This window comes from Rhinoderma darwinii, chromosome 6, assembly GCF_050947455.1.
Source record: "Rhinoderma darwinii isolate aRhiDar2 chromosome 6, aRhiDar2.hap1, whole genome shotgun sequence".
NCBI classification, from domain to species: domain Eukaryota; kingdom Metazoa; phylum Chordata; class Amphibia; order Anura; family Rhinodermatidae; genus Rhinoderma; species Rhinoderma darwinii.
The window spans coordinates 127,834,574-127,859,096 of record NC_134692.1 but is presented as its reverse complement, the minus strand read 5'-3'; the positions used below and the strand labels follow the sequence as shown (position 1 = coordinate 127,859,096).

The following is a 24,523-nucleotide window of genomic DNA, read 5'->3' as shown; positions in this document are numbered from 1 at the left end:
CTGCTCAAGAAGGCACATGTACAGGCCCATCTGAAGTTTGCAAATGAACATCTGGATGATTCTGAGAGTGATTGGGAGAAGGTGCTGTGGTCAGATGAGACTAAAATTGAGCTCTTTGGCATTAACTCAACTCGCCGTGTTTGGAGGAAGAGAAATGCTGCCTATGACCCAAAGAACACCGTCCCCACTGTCAAGCATGGAGGTGGAAACATTATGTTTTGGGGGTGTTTCTCTGCTAAGGGCACAGGACTACTTCGCCGCATCAATGGGAGAATGGATGGAGCCATGTACCGTAAAATCCTGAGTGCCAACCTCCTTCCCTCCACCAGGACATTAAAAATGTCTCGTGGCTGGGTCTTCCAGCACGACAATGACCCGAAGCATAAAGCCAAGGCAACAAAGGAGTGGCTCAAAAAGAAGCACATTAAGGGCATGGAGTGACCTAGCCAGTCTCCAGACCTTAATCCCATCGAAAACTTATGGAGGGAGCTGAAGATCCGAGTTGCCAAGCGACAGCCTCGAAATCTTAATGATTTACAGATGATCTGCAAAGAGGAGTGGGCCAAAATTCCATCTAACATGTGTGCAAACCTCATCATCAACTACTAAAAATGTCTGACCGCTGTGCTTGCCAACAAGGGTTTTGCCATCAAGTATTAAGTCTTGTTTGCCAAAGGGATCAAATACTTATTTCTCTGTGCACAATGCATATAAATATATATAATTTTGACAATGTGATTTTCTGTTTTTTTAAAAAAATATAATCTATCTCTCAAAGGTAAAATTAACCTAACCTAAAAATTCTAGACCGTTCATGTCTTTGACAGTGGGCAAACTTACAAAATCAGCAAGGGATCAAATACTTATTTCCTTCACTGTATATATATATAGAGAAGCATAGAACACAGCAACGGCACCAGGACTTCAGAGTAGATGAAAGCAAAAAGTGGATTTATTCACCTCAGTTAAGCAACGTTTCGGTTCAACAGGAACCTTTCTCAAGCCATCTATATATATATAATTTTTCAACTTTACATGGACTTGATACTTTGGTAGTTTGCACACAGTATGTGCACAATAATTTTGTATTTACTGTACATCGTCGAAAGGACCCCCAAATGCAGTGGTGCCAAACTGGTGTTTCAATGACCTAATGAGGCCCATGTGTGTGTAGTGCTCTTTTAACCCCGAGGGATGGCAACTGTGCCTTCCCATGGTAATGATTGAAGCCTGCATGTACACTGAGGACTCTGCTTAAAGGGGGTTTCCAGGCAGGGGGCGTTTTTTCATACTAATGACCTATCCACAGGATAAGTCATCAGTATATGATCGGTGGGGGTCCGACACCCGGACCCCGCACTGATCATCTGTTCCGGCTGCCTCCAGGCAACGAATGTTATGCAGTGACCACGTGGCCCCCAGACTACCATGACAACCTTAAGCACCCTGTGATCGCGTTACGGGCGAGGGTGGAGTGACAGAGGGGCCCCCCTCTTTGGCTTAGATGTAAACGGTTAAACGTTCTGAGTTATCTTTAATCCTGGCCGTTACTGCGAGATGACAGCTGTAATATACAGCTGACACTCGTGGCATATGGAACGGGCTCAGCCCGTGAACCCGCTCCGTACTCTCACCTACTGACTATGACGTACAGTTACGTCAAATGTCCATAAGGGGTTAAACATAAAGAAGGGCACCTTCTCCAGAGCTAGGTAATGCCGGCAACTTCTATAGGGAGGACACGCGAGACCTATAAACGTGTGTGTCCTGGTTCTGGTAGAATCAGCCGCAGTTCTTCCATAATAGCGCCAATCATAGTTACTCCATAACGTCTATAGCTCCTTCATAACAGACCTATGGATGTGAGCGTCTACCGGCCCGTCCCATGTGGAACTTGACATGGAGTCCAGCTCCACATTTGAGGCCCCTATAATGTGTCCGTTTTAAGATCAGCACTACCCTAAAGTCGTGATCCTGGGGAGGTGGTTTTTTGTACCTCCTATCAGTAATTTCATTGACGAACATGACAGTCATCCTCCTTTTTACCTGAAAGGGCTGATAACACAGAACAACAGAGTATATTCACATGCACATCTTACGTACCCGAGTGTCAGTGTGTTGGCGGGAATAGAAAATGAAACATTTCTTTATGGTATGGTTGAGCAGACTGACTTATGACTAATAACAAACTTAAAAAGTTCCCTCTTGGGGTGAAATGTCATTGTCTCACAGGACGATGTCTAGTAACAGCTCTCACGTTGTATCAGAAGACAGTAGATTTAAGGGACAATGAATCCACCTCAATACCGACTAATATCGATAAAAGTCAAATATCAGAAGTATGCAAAGGCCATTTCTAGAATATGCGCTGAATGAAATGTGTTTGTCATCCTGTTAAAAAGATGCGGGCATAAGAACAACTGATGGGCATCCCTTTCATCCTTTAAATAGAGGTAAGAATTCTCAAACTATAACTCTGGATATCTATAGTTAGTAAAAACCATAAAGTTTCATTGACTTGTATGTTTCTTGAGTAGAGTTGGTCGGATAAAGCAGAGCTGAGTTTGTCATCTTGGTGCCACATTATCTTTAACAAAAGCCCACAGGGAAAAAACGTTTTCTTTATATTTTCCAAGTTCAGTACGATGCACAAAGACTGCAGACCCAGAGAGGTAAATGACAAATTGAGCTCTGCTACATCTTTATATATTTGCTAGCGTTATTCTTCAATGTTTTAAGGTATTATTTTTTTTTAGTTTAAACAGCTGTTGTAAATGTATATGTCCTTACACCATGTCGAGAATGATTAAATATTGTACGACATTAGTGTAATGTAGTAATGAATATAATTCGTCCTCACATTGAATGATCTGAGCTGTTGTTTTTGGGGTCTCATGGGACAATCTTCATATAGATAGAATGTATAGTATTTGACATGTGGGCCTATTTAATGCCTATTGTGTATATATAGCGACAACATATTCCACAGATTGTAATCAGTCCTGGTTATAGGGTCATAGTACTGTGCTGTATGTATCATCTCCTTACACGACTTCTATGGGGCAATAAATGACATACATGTTCAACAGGCTCATAGCTCCAGTTCCAGTTGCAACCATTGGATTGAATGACGTGTCACATCTTTAAAAATATGTTACAGAAGCGGCATTTTCAGACACAACACAAGGACCGCTTGTGTTATCAATATGTGACCGTCATCATAGACAGACGCCAACAGTCATGTAGAAAATAAATAAAACGTAAAAGTCGTTAACACCTAAATTCTCACTAGTGAAAATTTGTTTAAAGTGTCCTAATAGTCTGTTACATTTATAAAAGCAGAAAGCTGATCCTGTGTATAAATCGGAGGTGACACTTCACAGATTTTAATCCACAAAGCTGAGTTATTCTCTTCACCGACGCATTTCGAGCTTCTTACTTCTCATAGCTTGTATTGAGGATTAGATAGCGGTAACCGAGAAAAAATGTATTTGTTTGAAAGGCGTCAGCAATGGTATTCATTTTATCCCTGCAGGGGCATAGCTAGGGTAGGGCCTACCGGGTCACTTGGAGGGCCCACTCAACATTTCATCCAAAAAAAATCGGCAGAAATCTATTGGTTTAATTTAATGGATTAATTGAATAGATAACTGCCTGTATACTTACCCTCCTTGCTACCGCCTCCTCTTCAGCATCGGTAGCCCCTGCACTTAGTCCTGATACCATCCAGTGTCAACAGGAAGTCTGCGGCAGCAGTCACAACATCCTGATGCTGGACGGCATCAGGACCAAGTGCAGTGGTGGCCAGAGCTGAAGAGGAGCGAGGAGGGTAAGTATATTACCTTATCTGGGGTCTAAATATTTGTTGGACCTGGGGTAAGAATATATTTAGGCAGTCAGGTCCTGGGTCAGAAAATATATGGGGGTCTGGGGTCAGAATATATTTAGGGGTCAGGTCCTGGGTAGGAATATATTTGGGGGTTTGGTCTAGGGACTAAAATTAATTTAGGGGTCCTGAATTAATTTAGGGGTCTGGGGTCTGAATTTATTTATGGGTCTAGTTTGGGGTCTCAATTTATTGTGGGGTCTGGTAAAGCGGTACTTTTTATGTGTACGGTATAGCGCACTATTTATCTGTCACTGTCAATCCAAGTTATAACTTCTAATTATCACTTCTAATATACAAATATATATTTTTATGGGGGCTCACAAATTTAATTACCGTATTTTTCGGACTAGAAGACGCACCCAGGTTTTAGACAACAGAAAATGGGAAAAAATAATTTCATATTTTACTACGTTTACAAAGAAAAAACTATGAGTTAAAAAAAAATAGTTTTGTTTTACCATATTCTGAGAACCATAACGTTTTAAATTTTTTCATCGATTGAGCAGTGTAAGGGCTTATTTTTTGCGGGACGAGCTGTCGTTTTTATTGTCACTATTTTTTGGTACATACGATTATTCGATCACTTTTCATTTAATTTTTTTTAGGGCTACGGTGACCAAAAAACAACAATTCTGGTCTTTTAAAAAAAAACAAATTACGCCGTGCACCTTGTGAGTTTAATAATGGTATATTGTACTAGTTCCGACATTTACGGACGCAGCGATACCATTTTTTTTTTTTTTTTACATTGGGGAAAAATGGGAAAAGGTTTTTTTTTAAAACTTTTAATAGTTTTTTTACACTCCTGAAAATGTATCTAACTTTTTTTTACACATTTTAATAGTTCCCATAGATCGCTGGTACAATACACTGCAATACCAATGTATTGCAGTATATTGTAATTTTTACAGGCTTCTGCAGAGGCAGACAGAAGGCAGACCTGGGGACCTTCATTAAGCCCCGGACTGCAATGACAAACATCGGTGCCCCCCGATCGCATTGCGGGGGGGGGGGCGTTGGGTTGTCGGAGGGGGCCTTCCCCATCCTAACGGTTTAAATGCCGCAGTCGCTATTGACATAACTAGTTTTAACTAGTTATTGCAATTTAACTAGTTAAACGGCCAGGAACAGCGCAATCGCTGTTCCTGGCTGTTAGAGCAGCACGTCAGCTGTAAAACACAGCTGACACCTGCAGTGTATCGAGCAGGCTCAGCGCGTGAGTCCGCTCCAAACATCACCCCCCCCGCTCCATGATGTGCCGTCACGTCATAGGTCGGGAAGGGGTTATTAAAGAAGCAGTCCGGGGGTCTGGCGCAGCTGGGGCCCTTGACTGCCGACTATAAGACGCACAGACTTTTTAGCTTTAGATTTATTTTTACTAAAAAGAGCATCTTATAGTCCGAAAAATATGGTAAGTTGTAGGTGTGCATGTACATGGGGGGGGGTCACCGAATCTTTATCCAAGGTGATGGAAAGCATTGTTACAGCTCTGTTACAGGGCTGCTGATCAGCTACCTGTGATTTCCATGGTCAAGCAATCCATTGCCATCCCAGGCGCCTACAGCTACCACTCCATCATAAACTGGATATTGCTATTACAAATTTGCATAAAAGCATACATAATGATATCAGTTTGAGGCCTCTTTATTCGGTATGATAAAGTCGTACTATAAAGGTCGGACTGGTCCACTAGAGGATACTCCGGCCAGCCAGAGAAGAGCCTATGAGGTCCAGCATAGGGCAAATCTATATGAAGATGACGGTTAAGAGGATCACTTCTTGCTGCGGTTTACCTAATTTTTGGGTTATTTCACCCATTTTATATTTTGTAAAATGATCAAACATCATTGTATGCACTTATTCTGTATAGGTGGGTGGTGGTGACTCTATTTTGGTTGTGGGTTCTCAAATAAATTTCTTTGGCGGGCCCAGTCCGACACTGGGTCCTATGGTTTTTAATAAAAATATGGATAATTATCTTATAACGCATATAAATATAACACTCATTGTAACATACTGTACAATCTGTTCCCGATCTCAAGGACTGGGGGAAGGGTGAATATCTCATCTGTATCAGTGTATATATCTAACCCATGGGGATGAGATATCTATATACGCGGTGATACCAATTATGTTTTTTACTTTCCATATTTTTTTATTTTGTACAGTACTAGAAACTTTATCAAACAATTTTTTATAATTTTTGTAAATGTTCATCTTTGAACATGTGATCGTTAGATCGCTTGCACAATAAACTGCAATATTTATGCTGCATCAAGATGGCAGACGTGGGGGCCTTTATTAGCCTATGAGCCCACTCCATTCTCCCCTCCTACCGACTGACGCACAGTTACGTCAAAGTGATTCCTAATGGCATATGTAAATTAGCATCAAAAGTTTCTTGCATAATGAAGTCACACAATTTTATAATAAACTTTGTGTATCAATTACTCGGCTTTTAAGATCTCTATCCGCTGTCATTGTCATCATTATATGACCAGAACAGATTTTTATCCTTCAATAGCAAACATTGAAGGTTCCATAATGACTATAAGCAGAGATCTTGAAAATCATGGGAATTTAAAGGGGGGGGGGGGGGGTTCTAATAAAATTGGTGCACATGAAAAGTGAAGTATTTGTCCATAGCAACCAATCAAGTACAAGCTTTAATTTTACAGAGGTCCTTTTATAATTGAAAGTAGCAACCTGATTGGTTGCTGTGGGCAACTACTCCACTTTTCCTTTGTATCAGTTTTAATAAATGTCCTCCAAAGTAAAGAGGAATATGTTATCTGCTGTAACAGTTAAATTTCGGCAGCATTCCTGCGACCCCCACCATTTTTGAAGAGCGATGACGTCTATCTCCATGTGACCATGGCAGCCATTTAATGACTGCAGCAATTACATGTTGCTCATAATGACATCACCTCAGCAGTTCAGTGGCCTCCTGATGACATCACCGATGATTGGTAGTACATCTTCCCATCCCATCTGTGTCATGTGAATCAATGCCCTATAGGAACTGTAATGGTGGTCATAATGGTTATCACTTCTGGTAAACATAGAGGGAAGAAGAAGATATAACCAAGAAATGGCTGCGTGAAATAATTATAAAATTGACAGAAGAACATGACTCTAGGGTTTATAATTAGGCTCTGTTCACATCTGCTTCGCAACTTCCGTCGGATTTCACGAACAAAACAGAGCAGTATGCCACAATATTTTGCCAAGCAAAATGATCGACATCATGACTGAAGCCTTGAAGCCCTATGGAACCCATTAAAGTCAAAAGGTTTTGTCAGACACCGTTGGTTTCCGTCATGCGAAGGATCTGGCACTTCCATTTTTCCCTAAGAATAACGGAAAAGCTAGCGCCTTAGGCCTCATGCCCACTTCAGTTTTTTCCTTCAGGGTGCTATCCGTTTTTTTCACCCTGACCCATTAATTTTAATGGGCCCATCCACACTTCCGTTATTTTCACGGATCCGTTGCTCTGTTCCGTCAAAAGTAAAGCATGTCCTACTTTTGTCAGTGACTCCGTGACCGTGCTGCCATAGAAGTCAAGGGGTCCGTGAAAAAAACGGACGGCACACGTGTGCCGTCCGTTTTTGCCGGATCCGTTGCCCTAGCAACTATGGGTGTTTCCTGGCACATGTGACAAGTTCAAATGAAGTTTAAAACGGAAACACGGAACGGACATGGAGTACACACGGAAACCACATGGATACCATAACGGACACACGGATCCGTCAAAAACGTCCGTGAAAGAGGTGATGGAAGTGTGCATGAGGCCTTACTGGTGATTTTTTTTATTATTTAGTGTACATATACATAGTTTCTCTCATACTTATTTATTGGGGACTCTGCTGGCAGTCTTGCTTATGAGGGGCAGTCTTCTGACACTGTTTTTGGGGGACACTCTACTGCCACTGTTTAAGTGGGACTCTCTTCTGATACTATTTATGAGGGACTATTTTCTTGCACTGTTGGTGGGGGGAACTCTGCTAACGCTGCTTATGGGGGTACTCACCTGGCACTGTTTATGGGGGGCACTCTTCTTAGTCTGTTTATAGGGTCATAAGTTCACTCTGACAGCGCTGTTAGCAGAGGCACCTTATATATGTTGTTCTGTGGGCATGGCCTGTGCTTATGGGCAGAGTTCACATAGGAAAAAAATGTCCACAACTTGCTAGGCGCATAATATCTTAAGTCTTCGTGAAGCAGTTTCTTAAAAGTAGACAAGTAGAATGTAAAATATAGAGACATTCAGAGACGCAGATTATAACACCTTGGTAGATGTCCATCCTACTTCTTCAGGGATTGGGTGTTGTACTCCTTATTTTTGAACAAGGTTGTTTTCTTGGACTGATCCTCATATCTTAGGATATAATATAGTGCTTATACTTAAGACATCAGCATTGTAAAATATGCACCATGAGTATTAGTATTACTTTTTGGTACTCTCCTGGGACATCTTTCAATGTGTTGAGATGAGCCTCTTACCCCCAGCGAGAATCATGAAGAAGAGATGGAATGGATGGAAGAACAGAGTCATTTCTCATGAACTCTTTATTAGTGTTTGGAGGACAAGTTGCATTTTATTTTTGACCATGAGCTATTTTTGTCTAGGGGCTTTTTTTTATGCAAACCACAATTTAAACTCCATGTTCCTCCTCTCTCTTCTATGTTAAGCTGGCCATACAGTTGAGATAAAAGTCATCCCAACCCAGTGATCTATGGGGGCCTCCTGGTTGTCCACCAACAGCAGATGTCCGAAGAAAGATTTTTGGGGATTTCAACATGCCCAATTCTTTGTTCCCATGCTGCCATATGTATGCCTCCCAACAGTCCTGGTTTTCACTTAATTGTCCCACAAAACAAGCCTCAAAGAGGGAGGAGCTTATAAAATGTTCCCCAAAATGTGTGATTCCGGGATGTTTTATGGGCGTTCCAGAGCAGATCAGGAGTGGAGTTTCAAATGTTCACGAATGGGAATTTAAATTATGGAAGCTATGCGTATATGGACAGATGTTGTTTTCTTGAGACAGCCCCTTTAATCTTAGAAATAGGGGTCCCCTTCTGAGACGGCCCTGGGAAATCATTTAAGGTATTAAAGGGTTCATCTGGCTAGTGATATCGGAGCAGAGGATGAATTGCAGATTCAGAGGGCTGGTTATGCTGGGTGACAACTGTATGTGGGAGCACTAACAGTGGCCATATTAGTTGTCACTCAGTTCTCAAAGAAATATCACTACTGAATTAATTGTTATATATGTGATAGAAAAAGACAAGTTAAAGATCCAGATTTACATGTAATGCTTCTTAAAGGAATGTTACAATTTATTTTAAGGACTCCCACTTTTCAGAAACAAGGGTCACTAATGTGTTTTGGAATAATGCATTGTCAAGGTAAATATTTTTTCTTATTTTTATAGTCTACCAAAATGTTTTATTTAAAAAATTTTGGGAGACATATTAGGCTTACTTTTAGCGTTAAAATAGAACCATTATATTTTCCGTTTGTTGGCATTATATAGGAAAAAATGTACACAAATAGGAAAAAAATAATTTCCTTTATTCCAATGCTAATGTTGTTTATAAAATGAATTACATTTACTACATAAAATAATCCTCTAATTCTCCTGAGTATAATTACACCACAATATGTTAATGTTAGGCAGCCATTACAGCTCAGAACCCTCTTCCGTTTTTAAGCCTGTCTCCCTCATTTGGCATGAACGTGGCATCTGCTTGACAAAGATCCCATAGAGACGGATCGAAACATTGCCTGCCTGGGGTGAATAAACACACCACTTTTTTTCACCAATTTCCTTGGAGTGCTGGCTCTTCATTTTTTGGGATTTCATTAAAAAGGGTTCCTAACCCACTGCTGTTGCTGTGCTGCTTTACTCTTTTTCTCATTATATATATATATATATATATATATATATATATATATATATATATATATATATATATATATATATATATATATATATATATATATATATGTATATATAAAAAGATATCTATCAATGTGATTGGTGCAAGTTTTAATTATTTTTTATGGAAAATTATTTTTACTTTTTGAGATACAGCTGCTTTGTATCCTGTATACAGAGCAGCTGTATCTAGCGCTGAGACCTGAATCCATTAGGTCACCTATTATCGATCACATCTAAGTTATGAACTTAGATGTGATCGGTAACAGCTCGATCCTGCAGGACCCGCTGACACTGAATCCGTCAGTTCCGCTGACCTGACGGATACAGGATTTAGCGCTATATACAGCTGCTCTGTATATAGGATACAAAGCACCTGTATCTCAAAAAGTAAAAATAATTTTTAATAAAAAGTAATTAGAAAGTTGCACCAATCACAGTGAACTCCCTCCTTGCAGTATAATAACTACTGAGGGCGCTATGGGGGGGCTTATACTGCAAGGTGGTCCTGACTCTGACTGCTGTGGGGGGAGCTATACTGCGCTGAGCTTCCTGCCCCCACTAATTTAAGTGATCGGGGGGTTGTCTGAGCATCTTACTGACAGCCGAGGGCTCTACGGGGCTGAATAATCCACCGATAGAGCCATCACTAATTACTGTATTGCAAGGTGGGGGTCTGGACATCTATATGACTGCTGAGGGCTCTAAGGGGGTGTATTCCCACCCATAGAGCCCTTGGCTGTCAGTAAAATGCCCAGACCCCCCTTGCAGTATACATCCGGGTCCAGGTCCCCCAGCTTCGGCCGACCGACCCCTTTTAAATTAGTGAAGGCAGGAAAGTGAGAAATGTACTGTAAGTGGAGCTCAGTTTTTAATACAGGACACCGCTCACCTCGTGCGTCTTGTCACTTCTCTTCTTACTTGAGGAGAGAGTGCTCAACCGCTCTTCCTGCAGACCTGTTCCTCTCTGGTGGCGTTCTGCATACAGGGTCAGGGAGGAGGAGGAATGTTCTTACAGATGTGCCCATCATGTGGCACATCTGCTAAGTAGATTAAGGCATGCCCACTCCCCCTGGTCCAGTCCGTCCCTGGCTCAAAATGCCGCCCCCCATTTTTGGCTAGGTGGTGCCGCCTCATGGCAGGTGCGGCACTGGATGTATGATAGATGTGTGTCTGCACTGAATAGTGTTTTTTTGTTATTTCTTTAATTTTATAGAAAGGAGAAAAATGTTCCTTCTGAAATCAGTAACCTGGATCGTGCATTTGACGCCATTTTTCGCCATTTTAGTGACAAGGGCATAATTATTTCAGTTATTTGTCACCATGACAGCCTGATCCGGGGAATAGCAGTGTGCGATTAAAACGAACAGATTGTAGACTCGAAGGGGTTAAACCTTAAAATGATTGGTGAAGCAGCAGATGAATGTGGCGAGAAAAGTGTCTAAAAAATAATGTCTAAATGTGGCACGCAGCATGTACGCCAGAGTTCTTGCTCAATTTGAATAGTAAATCTGCCCCAATGATTGAAATAAAATAATAAATATTGAGGTTATTATTGTGACTAATTTGTACATTAGAAATTTTGCACTTGATCACCCACCATTTTCACAGCCACTGATAGAGGTACCGTCTGTATATTCCACTCCCCCATTACCACATCCTTGTGAGTGACATTTGTCATACAATGTAGATGTTGAGCTACGTAAAGCTTCAGATTCTAATGCCATCCTATACGTCACATCACAGCTGAGGGTAGACTATGAACCTCCTAGAGGAATCCATCGTAACAGACCCCATGGCCATCTAAGTGAAGGTAATTAATTATCTGTTGATAATTGTTCAACCTCCCTATGTTCCAAATTTGCATAATTAATTTGCATAAAGAATTAAATGTGTTTTAGAAAATTTGTTATGGTATATTTTAGGGAGTTTTGTGTAATTCTTTATCTGATTTTTGTTCAATGACGATTACTCATCTATCAACCTATAGGTGGGATGTTGAGGTTCATGTATTTAAAGTGTTGGTGATGGAAAATTTCATAATTCAAGAGCAATTTAAGAACTTTTTTTTAATATAGTTCTCCTAAAATAGTTCTCCTAAATGTTCTTATGGGAGTCATGTTCCTCATACATTGTGAGGTATTTATACTTTGAGACATTTTGAGATGGCTGAGAAGTTTTCTCAGGGTTAAAAAAAAAAAAGATGCCCAGAAGATATTTGAATATACTGCTTGAAAATTTCTAACAGTTGTAATGGGACAGCGGCAATTGTGATCAATTATCTTAATGGGGTAAGCAGTATTGCTGCTCTTACCAAACATGTATGGGATATAATATACAGTATATGTAAAAAATATATTATTTACAATTTTAGTTTATACATGTTCTTGACTCATAAGCTGTATGGCGACAAACGGAGTACCTATGGCTCTGTACTGCGGGGTCATAAACACTCCATGGGCCACCCTATACGGTGCCAACAAACAGCACCGTATTACGGATCTATTCTCTCCTAAAAGCAATGCTTCTAGTGGAGAATACCTCCATAAAAAAGTCATGAGATGAAGCATGCCATGATTTTTTTTGCTGTTGGATTCTGTATTAATCTAAAATAAAAAATAAAAACTCCATATGCCACCATATGTAAGGTATAGGAGGTACAACTATGGGTGCTGTTTTACTGCTCCATACAACTCAGAGATTGGATCGTAATACGGATGTGTATTTGTACTTTTCATTTTTTGCTATTCTGTTTATCCACTGCCGTGCAGACGCAGAATACAGGCACACTTTACGGCAGTCTGTAATCTATAAATGAGCTCACAGGACTTGTTTTCCTCATCAATGTCCTGTTTGATGATTGGAATAGCTCCTGCTTGTAAGAGGAACCATTCTTGTAGTAAGATTATATGAGTGAAGAGCTAATAATGTCTTCAAACTGGAACTTCACTGAAATTTGGAGAAAACAAAATAATAAAAAGAAAAGAGGAACACGGGTAGAAAAGCAAATTTACCGTCCATCCGGTAAGATTTTATTAATGTGACTTAAGGACCACGACTTCAATGATATTGTTGCTAGTTCTCTGAGATTTCTTTGGTGCTTTTAACATATGGGATAGTATATTGAGACCTTAATGACCTTGGATATTACACAATAAAGGGATATCAAAGGGTTGGACCATCTCTGTTGCTCAATGTGAATGCAGATACTAACACGGCTGAAGCTGAATGCTGTATTAACCACTAAGATACTATGAATGAGTTTGGTGGTCACATTGAATGAGGTTCTCAAAACTACAGACTCAAAAAGACTCATATGGTAAGGGTCTGGCTCCAACCAAAGACTGGAGCAGTAGGTTTTGACCCTACAATCATAGAATCGATTTTGCCCATTTTGTATTTGGGCCCAATTGGATAAAGTTAAGCCGTGTTGAAATGCCCCTTTGAAATGTCTTTTTGACAAACAGTACCTTAATAATGAAAATCTCTAGCATGGTGGCCTAGTGATTAGAAGCACTTGCGGTCTGGAGTTAAGAACCTGACCTGAGGAAACATCTGTATGGAGGTTATATGTTCCCCATGTTCTTGTGTTGGTTTTCTTCAGTTCTCCAGTTTCCTCCCCACAACCCAAAAACATCTTCTTAGGTAAATTTGCTTTCTCTGAAGTTGGCTCTAGTATCTGTGTCTATATAAAAGGGAAAACTAGATTGTAAGCCCCATTGGGTACCAAAACCACAACACCAATAAGTTGGGGAGACAATGATAAATCCAATGTCCTTGTCACAAAGGTTCTTACAATATAATTTTTGACAGATGCAAATTTCATGAAAGAATGACATGCCAATATTTTACTTTGGACAAATTAAAAACTTTGGAAGTTTCCTTGACTTACAGATCATTCATCTGGTTGCATAAGTTTCTTGTAGGTTTCTTTCCCCTTCCGTCAATGGACTTAAATAATTAATAATGTAAAGTCCCTGGGGATCTTATGCAAATAATCCAGTTCATAATGACTCTAGATTTTCCTTTTACTGTATCATTGAGGCTCCTAATACAACTGTTCACATGCTGTCTGAAATTGTATACTATGAATAGCTGGTATAAAAAAGAAAATGGTATGTACACCTTTACAACAGATCCTTTTATTGCCCCCAATGTTTCTGAAATAAAAAGTAAAGCATCTGTATAAATAGTTTTGATTAAAAAAAAGCCTACAATTTTGAGCTCCTATGAAGATCTGTGTCTCCATGGTTACAGACAACAAACAAACCCTATGCAGTCTGATCCTGCAGTTATACTTTCTTCTATTTGTCCCCTACTTCTTGCTAACCCACCAAATGTTAACGTTCTCACAAAAATAATTAGCATAGCAATTGTCATCCAAATAATTTTAAAGCATATTGTAAAGCTGACCATCACTGCAGTGCCTTAGTGATCGTTGATTTTTGGGAAAGCACTGGAACCATTTTTTGCTATTAGTGGGTGATTCCAAAAGAAGCAAGGTGTCAAAGATTTCCAGAAATCCTTGCCTGACAATGAATGGTTTAGGGACTTTACCAAGCAACATTGTCCTTCAGATTAAGAAACTGGTAGGGGTCTCAGTTCACAGAACCACTCCAATAATATCGACTGAAAGGGTTCTCGTTCGAGTGTTGTGTCCACATAAAAACATTGATAGGTCAACTATGTACTTGATTAATTGAATGTAGATGTGGGCATTGCTGGAAGATAGAAATAGATAGATAGATAGATAGATAGATAGATAGATAGATAGATAGATAGATAGATAGATAGATAGATAGATAGATAGATAGATAGATAGATAGATAGATAGATAGATAGATAGATAGATAGATAGATAGATAGATGTTCTCATAATACCCACCATACAGTAGAATCATATATTCTTGACACTTTACAGCTTTAATGTAACCATATAACAACAGCAACTTGTAATTCTTTGGATTTGGAGCATAGTGATCAGTTTAGATCTTATACATAAATGAAGGATTCAAATATTATATTATATATCAGTAAATCAGAAATTAGAGCAACCAAAGTTTGGTCATTATGTGGCCATTTTTGCAGAACTGAGTTGTCACCTTTGAATTAGCTCCTCTGTAAATTGTCACATTGTTATATGGCCCCATTGTCATATGGCCCCATGGACACAATTATGGTTTTTATGGATCCATGTGGGGGTCGTGAATTCGGGCCGCGAAAACTCAGGACATGTCATTTTACGGTCCGGATTTGCGGCTTCAGAAACTGGTGACATCAATTTTTTGACAAAAGTGCACAGCAACGGATCCGTGGTTTTTCGGCCCGCAAAACCACTACGGTCGTGTGCCTAATACATTTTACTTACACTGATACATTGTAGCAAATCAGGAAAAGAGAGAGATTTGTGCTGCTGATTAATCTAGCACACTGAGGATGGTCTAGACTGGATACAATTGTGGCAAACTCCATACAGTGTTGGTTTAGCTCTGTATGGATTTTCAAGTGTCCTTTTTCTCCAAAAACAGCACCCCTGTTGTCCATGAGCTGTGTCCGGTATTGCAGCTCAGCCTCATACAAGTGTATGGACAACAGGGGCGCTGTTTCTGGAGAAAAAAAGAAGACCCTTTTTTCCTAATAAGGTTCCACCCTTTAATACACTATGTTCAATACAACTTTTTCATAGTAAAATGAAAGTAAAGTATCAACTTTTCATTTGATATTTATAAAATGCAAAATGCAGAACCACAAGTTGCAAAAAAATCTGTCCTAAGCAAAAAATAAATGAATACTAAATACTATTTTTAAAGAAAATTTTGCTACAGTGCAAAGTTTCACACATGGTTAGAGTTTTAGAACCACTTAAAAATATAAAGCATTGCATAAATAACCTAATTTCTGTTTGGTGTATACAGCTCCTATGCAGACCTGAGTCTCCATGGTTACAGACTACAAACCCTGTGTAATCTGATCCTGCAGTCATACTCCACTGTCACCTACTTCTTGTTAACCAACTCAATATACGTTAGAAAGAAAAGGGCAGGCAGAACAGAGTATAGCTACAAGATCAGACGACAAAGGGATTGTAGTCTGTAACATTGGAGACATGTAGATCTGCTGTATACAAAAAATGGTAAGAGTGTAAAGGATCTGCCAGGCACAGCTTCTGTGTATACGCCCATAGGTAATCAGTCTGCACCTGCTTCTATGTCTGTGAGACTGACTCCATCTTCCACCACTCAGGATGGCAGGCTTAGGAGTGGGAGAGCCTATCACAGCCTGGCCAGACAGAGCTAGCTCCCGCCCTCTGTCTATTTATACCTGCCTTTCCTCTTCCTCCTTGCTTGTGATTCTTCTCGTGTGGTTTCCTGGCCCTGCTGCAGCTTCTGAACTATTTGACCCTGCTCCATACTGACCCTGGCTTACTGACTACTCTCCTGCTCTGCGTTTGGTACCTCGTACACTCCTGGTTTGACTCGGCTCGTTCACCACTCTTGTTGCTCACGGTGTTGCCGTGGGCAACTGCCCCATTTCCCTTAGCTTTGTGTACCCTTGTCTGTTTGTCTGTCGTGCACTTACTGAGCGTAGGGACCGTGGCCCAGTTGTACCCCGTCGCCTAGGGCGGGTCGTTGCAAGTAGGCAGGGATTGAGTGGCGGGTAGATTAGGGCTCACTGGTCTGTTTCCCTACCCCCATCATTACAAAGAGATTTTTAATCAAAACTATTTGCAAAGTGGCTTCATTTTTTTATTTTAGATACATTGCAGCAATAAAAAAAAAATGGATGCAAAAGTGCACATACCCCTTAAACCCTTTCCACTCTGTGCCATAAACCTATGGCGGTGGGAGCCAATGCCTAAGTTCTGGACATTTATGGCACTGTGATTGCTAGGGTAAAACAGTTGTGATTGACAGCTGCCACCTTGCCAACAATGGCAATGGCCAGGATCGGAGAAAATTGCAGAATTGCATTTATTGTGAAAAAACCCCGAATATTAATTATATGCAAATTTTTACGCATCAAAAAAATTATATAAATAAATAAAATACACCCCGAAATGCAAAAAAACAAGACCTTACGCCGCAACATTAATGAATGGTAACCACAGATTGGATTAGTAACCACGGATCTTTCTTTACAACATAATGATGTTTTTGACCACTGAATATTCTATCCTGTAATAATGTGGAATACATGTGGATAATTCAGGTATGTTCTACTTACAGGGGAGATAGTAAGAAATTAAGAAGATGACGAACAAGAGCTGTGAACCAATAGCAACATTGATACTACTGGCATTAGGTTGTATTGCACCATTCTGTAAGTACACCAAAAGTTTAAGTCTTGAACCTGCGAGTGATGTTCATTCCATCACTGATCACACCCGCTATATCATGTCTTTTCCCCTCCTAGCCACATCAATACAAAACCTTTGCACAAACCTCTGCTGACTCAGATACTGACAGACTAAAATTACATTTGAAGGAAACGACTCATAAGATGACATTGTTTCTTCTATAAGACGCAAGTGCATGAGAAACATTATATGTATGTTAAAGGTCATTTATATATACACACACACATATATATATATATATATATATATATATATATATATATATGCATACAGCATCAATTCTTCTAGGTAAACTTGCTGTTTTGAAGGCAAAGGGTGGTCACACCAAATATTGACTTGATTTAAATTTCTGTTCTATTCATTCACTTTGCATTTTGTTAATTGCTAAAAACTATTTACACTTCTATTTTTGAAAGCATTCTTACTTTGCAGCATTTTTCCACAACTGCCTAAAACTTTTGCACAGTACCGTATATAGATAGATAGATTTATATTGATATATATGTCCATTTGTAAGGATGCTAAGCATCAGAACAATGTATACAGTGAGTTTACTGCTCTCCTGACATGTCTGATTTGGTCAATATTGGCGATCGCCAGAAAAGAACAATTTTAGAGTATAAAAGGCTGGGTTCACACAGAGTTTTTTGACGCGGAAACCGTGCCACAAAATGCGCCAAAAAACAGCCGAAAATGCCTCCCATTGATTTCAATGGGAGGCAGAGGCATTTTTTTCCCACGAGCGGGAAAAAGAAGGGACATGCCCTATCTTTGGGCGTTTACGCCTCTGACCTTCCATTCACATCAATGGGAGGCAGAGAAAACGTATTTCGCTGCGTTTTATGCCCGCAGCGCTCAATGGCCGTGGGCGAAAAACGCTGCGAAAATCGGCGTGCAGGCAGAGGAAAATCTGCCTCAAAATTCCAAATGGAATTTTGAGGCAGATTTTCCTCCTGCAAAAAACTCAGTGTGAACCCAGCCTAACAGAACTCTGCATTGTGCTGTTCCTCTGTTTACAACTGGAAATGTTTGAATAAAATGACAACTGGGCATTACCATTACCCTTGTCAATAGTGTGTGTCCCTACACAGTCTGACACAGGCTTCACTGATTGGACATTTCATACATTTCTAGGAGGAATAACAGAGAAAAGGCCCATACATAACACGACAATGTAGCAGCATACATGAGCGTAAACTGATCGCTATGCTTTTATGGCAGTATTGAGGTCAGTATTTTGCATCAGTATTTGTAAGTCAAAACCAGGAGTGGGTCCAAAATACAGAAAGAGGTGCAAATGTTTCCATGATACTTTATTCTGTTTATGTTTTACTCCTGGATTTGGCTTCCAAATAATGACGCAAAATACTGTAGTGTGTAAGAGGCCTAAAAGTCAAAATCTTTTTTAATGAACAGGGTGGAAACTACCGTGGAGGGTGGCCACCTAGAGACGTTATTAGTCTGGTTATACCAAAGACTAGACCTCAAAGGCAGCAAGTTATTACAGATCATCCATCCAGCTTGTCTCACTATAATGGAAAACAACTTCACAAGCTGCTGGACATCTGTGACATCTATACAGCCTTCAAATCATTCAGAAAACTTTTGACAAGAGGAATGGTAATGCCCCTTTGTCAATGTATTCATACATTTCCAGGAGGAATAACAGAGGAACGGCACAATGCAAACATCTAAGAAAAGATACTTCAGAATTGTTATTTAATTTTATACATTGATACAAGAAGTTAATAAAACAGACATTTTATAAAGACAATAATTCTATACAGATAAAGAACATGCTGAATATTTATACTGTTGCATCCTACCAGCTAAAAGTTAATTTCCGTTACTTACTGAGCTGTGATGGTTTTCCTCTCCTACAATCTGTCATAATTCACTGACACTCTTCCGAGCGGATAAGAGGTGGTATATTTTTGTAACTAAGTCGCCCACTGAGATTTCCTCCCCTAGAACTATTGCTAATACGGACTCAATTAGGAACTGCCGTACAAGGTTCATGCATGTGACAAGGCCGAGTGGCACGGAACCTTTGGGCCCTTTTCAGATGGCTGTAATACAGGCGCATTATGGCGTCCATATTACGTCTGTGACACCCAAACACAGAACAATTCTTCTGTACCAAATGGATCTTTGGTGATCTAAGTTTGTTTCAGCACCCGTAATACAGACCCTTCACCAACAATCAGATCCCCACCAATCACACATTGCTGGCATATCCCGAGGACAGTGGTATCCACCCTGTGGCTGTCCAGCAGTTGCAAAACTATAACTCCCAGCATGCCCTGACAGAATGTATCTGTCAATGAATGCTTGGACTCATGGTCGGACTGGTCCACCAGAGTACCAGAGGATCCTCCGATCGGCACAGGCTCTGACACAAAATTGGGTCCCAAAAGGTCTTGCAGAAGACAACTCCATTTGGAGCAAACTTGGGAGCTAAACACTTGCCACTAGGGTCTATTTCTTATGACCTACGAGACCTTATTGACGATATATCCCATGTATACAATGATGATAACAACAAGTGTATGTGTAAGTATTTTGTATAAATAGTGGGCAGGCCCTCAGGATCATTCCCTCTGGTGGGCCCAAGGGACCCCAGTCCGACGCTGCTGGGAGTTATTGTTTCACAACAGCTTGAGAGCCCCAGGTTAGAGGCCACTGTCCTAAGACTATACCATCAATACTTAAAAGAACAAAAACCCTTTAAAGTTTTCCTTTTAGGATTGCAAGTTTTGGTCAGTTACCAATAGCAAACAATCTGGTCTCATCCATATCCATAACAAATCAATTCTAGATGTACTTGTAAAGGAAGTGTTGACTAACTTTATGTACATGTATAGGAGATATCTTGGAAGGATATGAGAACAATACACTAAAGGATCATTACAGAATAATAATGCATATGTTAGGTATAAGTTTAGAAGAAGGGGAAGTTCCACCAATTGTATGGTTTACAATAATGTAACAAGAAAATATAGTATTAGTATCTTTCTTGATGTTTCAGCTCAGTGCTGCCAAGATCTCCTCTGTTATATAGACTTCGTTGACACGTTGACATGTGAATATCGTAAGGACGCAGTCCTGAACACCAGTGTTTCCCATACGCTGACAGCCAATTGGTAAGAATGTAACTATCCATTCTGGTAATATGGTGATAGAATGTTTATTTTCCTATAAACAATGTAATTTTATTATACTGAAATAAGGGCTGCCAACCTCCTCTTCAATTACTTCTGAAGAACTGAGCCAAAAATCACGGACAGCCCGAAATTTTACAGACAGATGCCACACCCCTTATTAGAGATCACGCCCCCAGATGCACTTGACTGAACACCCTTGAATTATGAGCAGGCAGCATACATGACCCCTTCATCAGACCTCAGTTTCCGAGATTAATTAAAACAGACGCCAGGATTAAAGTAGCATTCGCATCTTAGAAATTTGTGGCATACCCACAAGATATGCCATATATGTTTGAATAGTGGGGGGTTCCAACTTTGGGACACGGTAATTTGAGAACGCGGGTCCCCGATGCCCGTCCTGCCTGATGAGGTGGTTGTTCTGACATACGTGCGAGTCCCAGAGGTTGAACCTGCATCTATCAGACAATTACAGCTTATCCTTTGGATTTCCATAAATGTTTGAGATGGGAATACCCCTTTAATTACTGCAGACCCTATAATTAATAAAGACCCAGATCTTAAAATGAATACAGACCCTAAACCTCATACTGATTGAATGCAGACCATAGACCCCAAAATTAATAAATCCAGACCTCAAAAAGGATAAGGACCCCTAATCCCATATTGAATTAATACAGAACACAGACCTCAAAATGCATTAATACAGACCCCAGTGTGCAACCTCCAGGTCCTTCCCGCTCTTCCAGGAGGAGTATTCATCACTACTGCTGCCTGCTGGCAATTGTTGAGCGGAGGAAAGTTTTAGGAGGAGTCCTACTCCCTTCCTGTCTGATAGCCAGGAACTCCTCCGAGTCCTCCGGCCTTCCTCCAATCAACAACCACCAACACATGTAACAGGCACAGCAGTGAAGAATTTTCCTCCGAGTTGCCCCTGTCCTCCTGCACCTACGGACACTGTGGACTGCAGAAAAAAACTCCCAGTTTTTGCGGACTCTCCGTAAATTTGTGTATAGTTAAAAACAATATCAGTTTTGGTGCATAATGTACTTTTTCTAGTGCTCTCAGCTACAGTCATGGCTACAGTCTGTACTGGTAATGCTCCAGATGCAAGGCAATTTTCATTCTGTCTGCTACTTCTTTAGAAAACCATAGAGGCTCAGAGCATTTCCCCTAAAATATGAAAAAAATTCCCAGTGATGATCACTTGTTGTCTTTTTTCCAGTTGTTAATTATTTCTCTCTTAGTTATTCTGTATCTCTTCCTGAGTAAGCCTGGAGACAATCAACATTGTTTCCTTAACAGCTTCCATTGGTCTTACCCCCCAAAAAGACCCCTGAATGGCAAACCTGCCATGATACATCCACAACCATTTTTTGGGGGTGGCAAATTGGGCAATTGTGCAAGGCCTCTGTTTCCTAGGGGCACCCAAGGATGGCAGGACCCACAGGAGCAACATGGAAAAACATTCTGCTCCACTGTTAGTATGAGCAGTCTGCAGGGCACTCATTTATACTGAGGATGTGCCCAACAGTAGACAGAACTATGTAGCTGTAAAGTCACTGCCGCACAGTCCCCTCTGTCTCATTCTCTGCATAGATCTATATGGTGTTATTATGTGGACACTGTATGGGAATATTTAGGCATTGTATGGCGATATTATTTGGGCAATGAATGGCAGTATTTTGTGGGCAATGTATGACATAGTTTTGAGGGCACTAACTGGTAGTATTATTTAGGCAATGTATGGCAGTATTATAAAGGCGCTATATGGTATATAGAGCGGGAACTACTAAAAATTAGAAGCAAGTGTGTTCATTCCCCAGTGCCCCGTTTTCTAAAAAATTATTTACTCTATCCGGTCTATCATATCTACTTAATGGAACAGTATTTCTTTACCTAAAATCTCACTCTCCTCTTTTTTTTTTTTTTACAAATTACATGCCATAATTCTAGCCAGTGCCAACATTTGGAAGAATGCACAAAGTGGATATTACCAGGCCCAGGACACTCAGATATGGAACATTTTTCTGGTTCTTCTACCTTCCAATCACTGCTCTTCCCCACATACATCCCAGTTACCCACCTGCTACCAGCCCCACTACAAAACACTGTGTTTTGCGCACACAAAAGGTCAGTGTGGCATTGGCATATGGTGCTTGACTGCGTGATTTTCGCGCAGCCGGTATCATTATGACACTCTGGTTTTATGTTGACTAACAGAAAAGCACGAGGTGCTTTTCTGTTTTCATTCATTTATTTTACTACTGTTGCGCGAATCACACGCGGCACCCAAAAGTGCTTCCGTTTGCCGTGCGCGATTTGCACGCACCCATTGACTTCAATGGGTGCGTGATGCGCGAAACACGGCCAAATATAGGACATGTCGTGAGTTTTACGCAGCGCACATACGCTGTGTGAAATTCACTGACAGTCTGAACGGCCCCATTCACTAACATAGGTCAGTGCGACGCGCGTGAAAATCACGCGCGTTGCACGGACTTATAACACGTTCGTGTGAATAAGGCCTAAGTTGTATTAGTGTATCAGTAATGATAATGTTGAGTACTATAAATCTTTTTTTACTGACAATATTTGTTTCTTCAAAGGACTTTTGAAGAGTCAGATGATACGTGTATTCTAGTTGAGTGTGAGAAGAAACATGAGTACATTTGCACTATTGATATGGAAGACTTCAACGTAGCCGACACGTGCACGGTTACCATAACAACCAATCTCAATGGACGATATTATTCAAATCAGATCTGCAAAACTTTTATGATAGGTGAAAATTGTAAGTCATGCCAATTTTTGTAGCTCTAGTTAAAGAGAACCTGTCACCTCTTCTGACATGTCTGTTTTGATAAATAATTGTATTCTATGTGAAATAACAATTCTGGAGATTTTTGTCTTAGAAATCTACGTTCTGCTCTTCCTCTGTTATTCCTCTAAGAAATATATGAATAAATTACCAAATGGGGGTGTGTCCTTACACAGACTGACTCTGTCCAATCAGTTCTGACGGAATGAGACTGTGTAGAGACACGCCCCTTTGGCAGGGGAAATGGTAACACCCAATTGTCAACTTATTCTAAAATTTCTAATGGGATTAACAGAGAAACGGCACAATGCAGAGTTCTAAGAAAATATTTTCTGGAATTCTTTTTTTCACGGGAAATACAATTATTTACTAAAAATAAATGTATCAAGAGAGGTGACAGGTACTCTTTAAGTGTATTATTGTAGACAGTACTTTAAAAAAGTTCACAAAGAAATCTTGTCCTTTTTGATAGTCAAGCCAGTGCCAGCGTTCAATCTCACAGTCTCTCTTTCTGAAAACTATAACATTTCCTGGGAAACTTTCTACGATACTCATGACGTGAGAAGCGGTGAACTAGCCTATGAGCTGAGCTACAAGAAGGATGGAGAGACATGGCTGGTAAGAACATTACCTACTCTTAAGTCAATGGGTTGTTGAATACTGGCAAAAGATGAATCCATATATCTTTATGGTTTACTAGAACCAAAAGATTATCCAGGTCCTTGAGGATGAAAAAAATGTGGTCCTCCTGAGGTCAACTTTTCAAGCTGATGAACAATATGTAGCCAGGATCCGAGCTCAGCCTAAAAATACATCTATATATCGTGGCCACTGGAGTGAATGGAGCACGTCGGTCACATGGACAACCCCAACAGATGGTATGAAGACTAAACAGGCTATATGCATTTACATTTTACCTCATGTCTTGAATGGGATTGCTTGTTATTTCAGAAATGAAATACAGAAGATTATTCAACACCTCATGTAGGTCATGACACAAATAGCTTGTAGTTGGTTTTAAGGAGAGCACATATGTTCTCCCGGTTGAATATTTCTTGATATGCGACTTAAACATGGCATTACTTTGTGTGATTCCAACTGATGCCTTATACAAAAAAATCTGGTATTACATAAAAAGTTGGATCCCTTAGGGTCCGATCAACCATTAAATCATAAATGCCCAGTCAAGGGCCTCACAGACCTTCAGATCCCCACCAGTGTTATATGATATGTCTAAAGCAGGCCATACACTATAGATTTCAGCCATAAATGCTGATTTAGAATTCTCATTTCTATTGCTCAGTAGTAGAAGTTATAGTACATATTCTAAATAACATAACATAAAAAAGA

At 40.1% G+C, this 24,523-nt stretch overlaps 1 protein-coding gene across 2 annotated transcripts in view; it reads left to right on the top strand.

Annotated features, from left to right (window-relative positions):
* The first annotated feature begins 2,179 nt into the window (after window positions 1-2,179).
* Window positions 2,180-24,523, top strand: part of LOC142656472 (interleukin-21 receptor-like) — a 36,264-nt gene continuing 13,920 nt past the window's right edge. The window contains exons 1-6 of one of the 2 annotated variants that reach the window (XM_075831404.1): window positions 2,180-2,453; window positions 17,058-17,151; window positions 20,217-20,331; window positions 22,962-23,146; window positions 23,646-23,791; window positions 23,874-24,051. In XM_075831404.1, the coding sequence (XP_075687519.1) occupies window positions 17,082-17,151; window positions 20,217-20,331; window positions 22,962-23,146; window positions 23,646-23,791; window positions 23,874-24,051 (694 nt within the window). In that variant the 5' untranslated portion in view covers window positions 2,180-2,453; window positions 17,058-17,081. Of the gene's footprint in view, window positions 2,454-17,057; window positions 17,152-20,216; window positions 20,332-22,324; window positions 22,486-22,961; window positions 23,147-23,645; window positions 23,792-23,873; window positions 24,052-24,523 lie in introns of those variants that run through there. The other variant, XM_075831405.1, reaches the window with a different exon arrangement.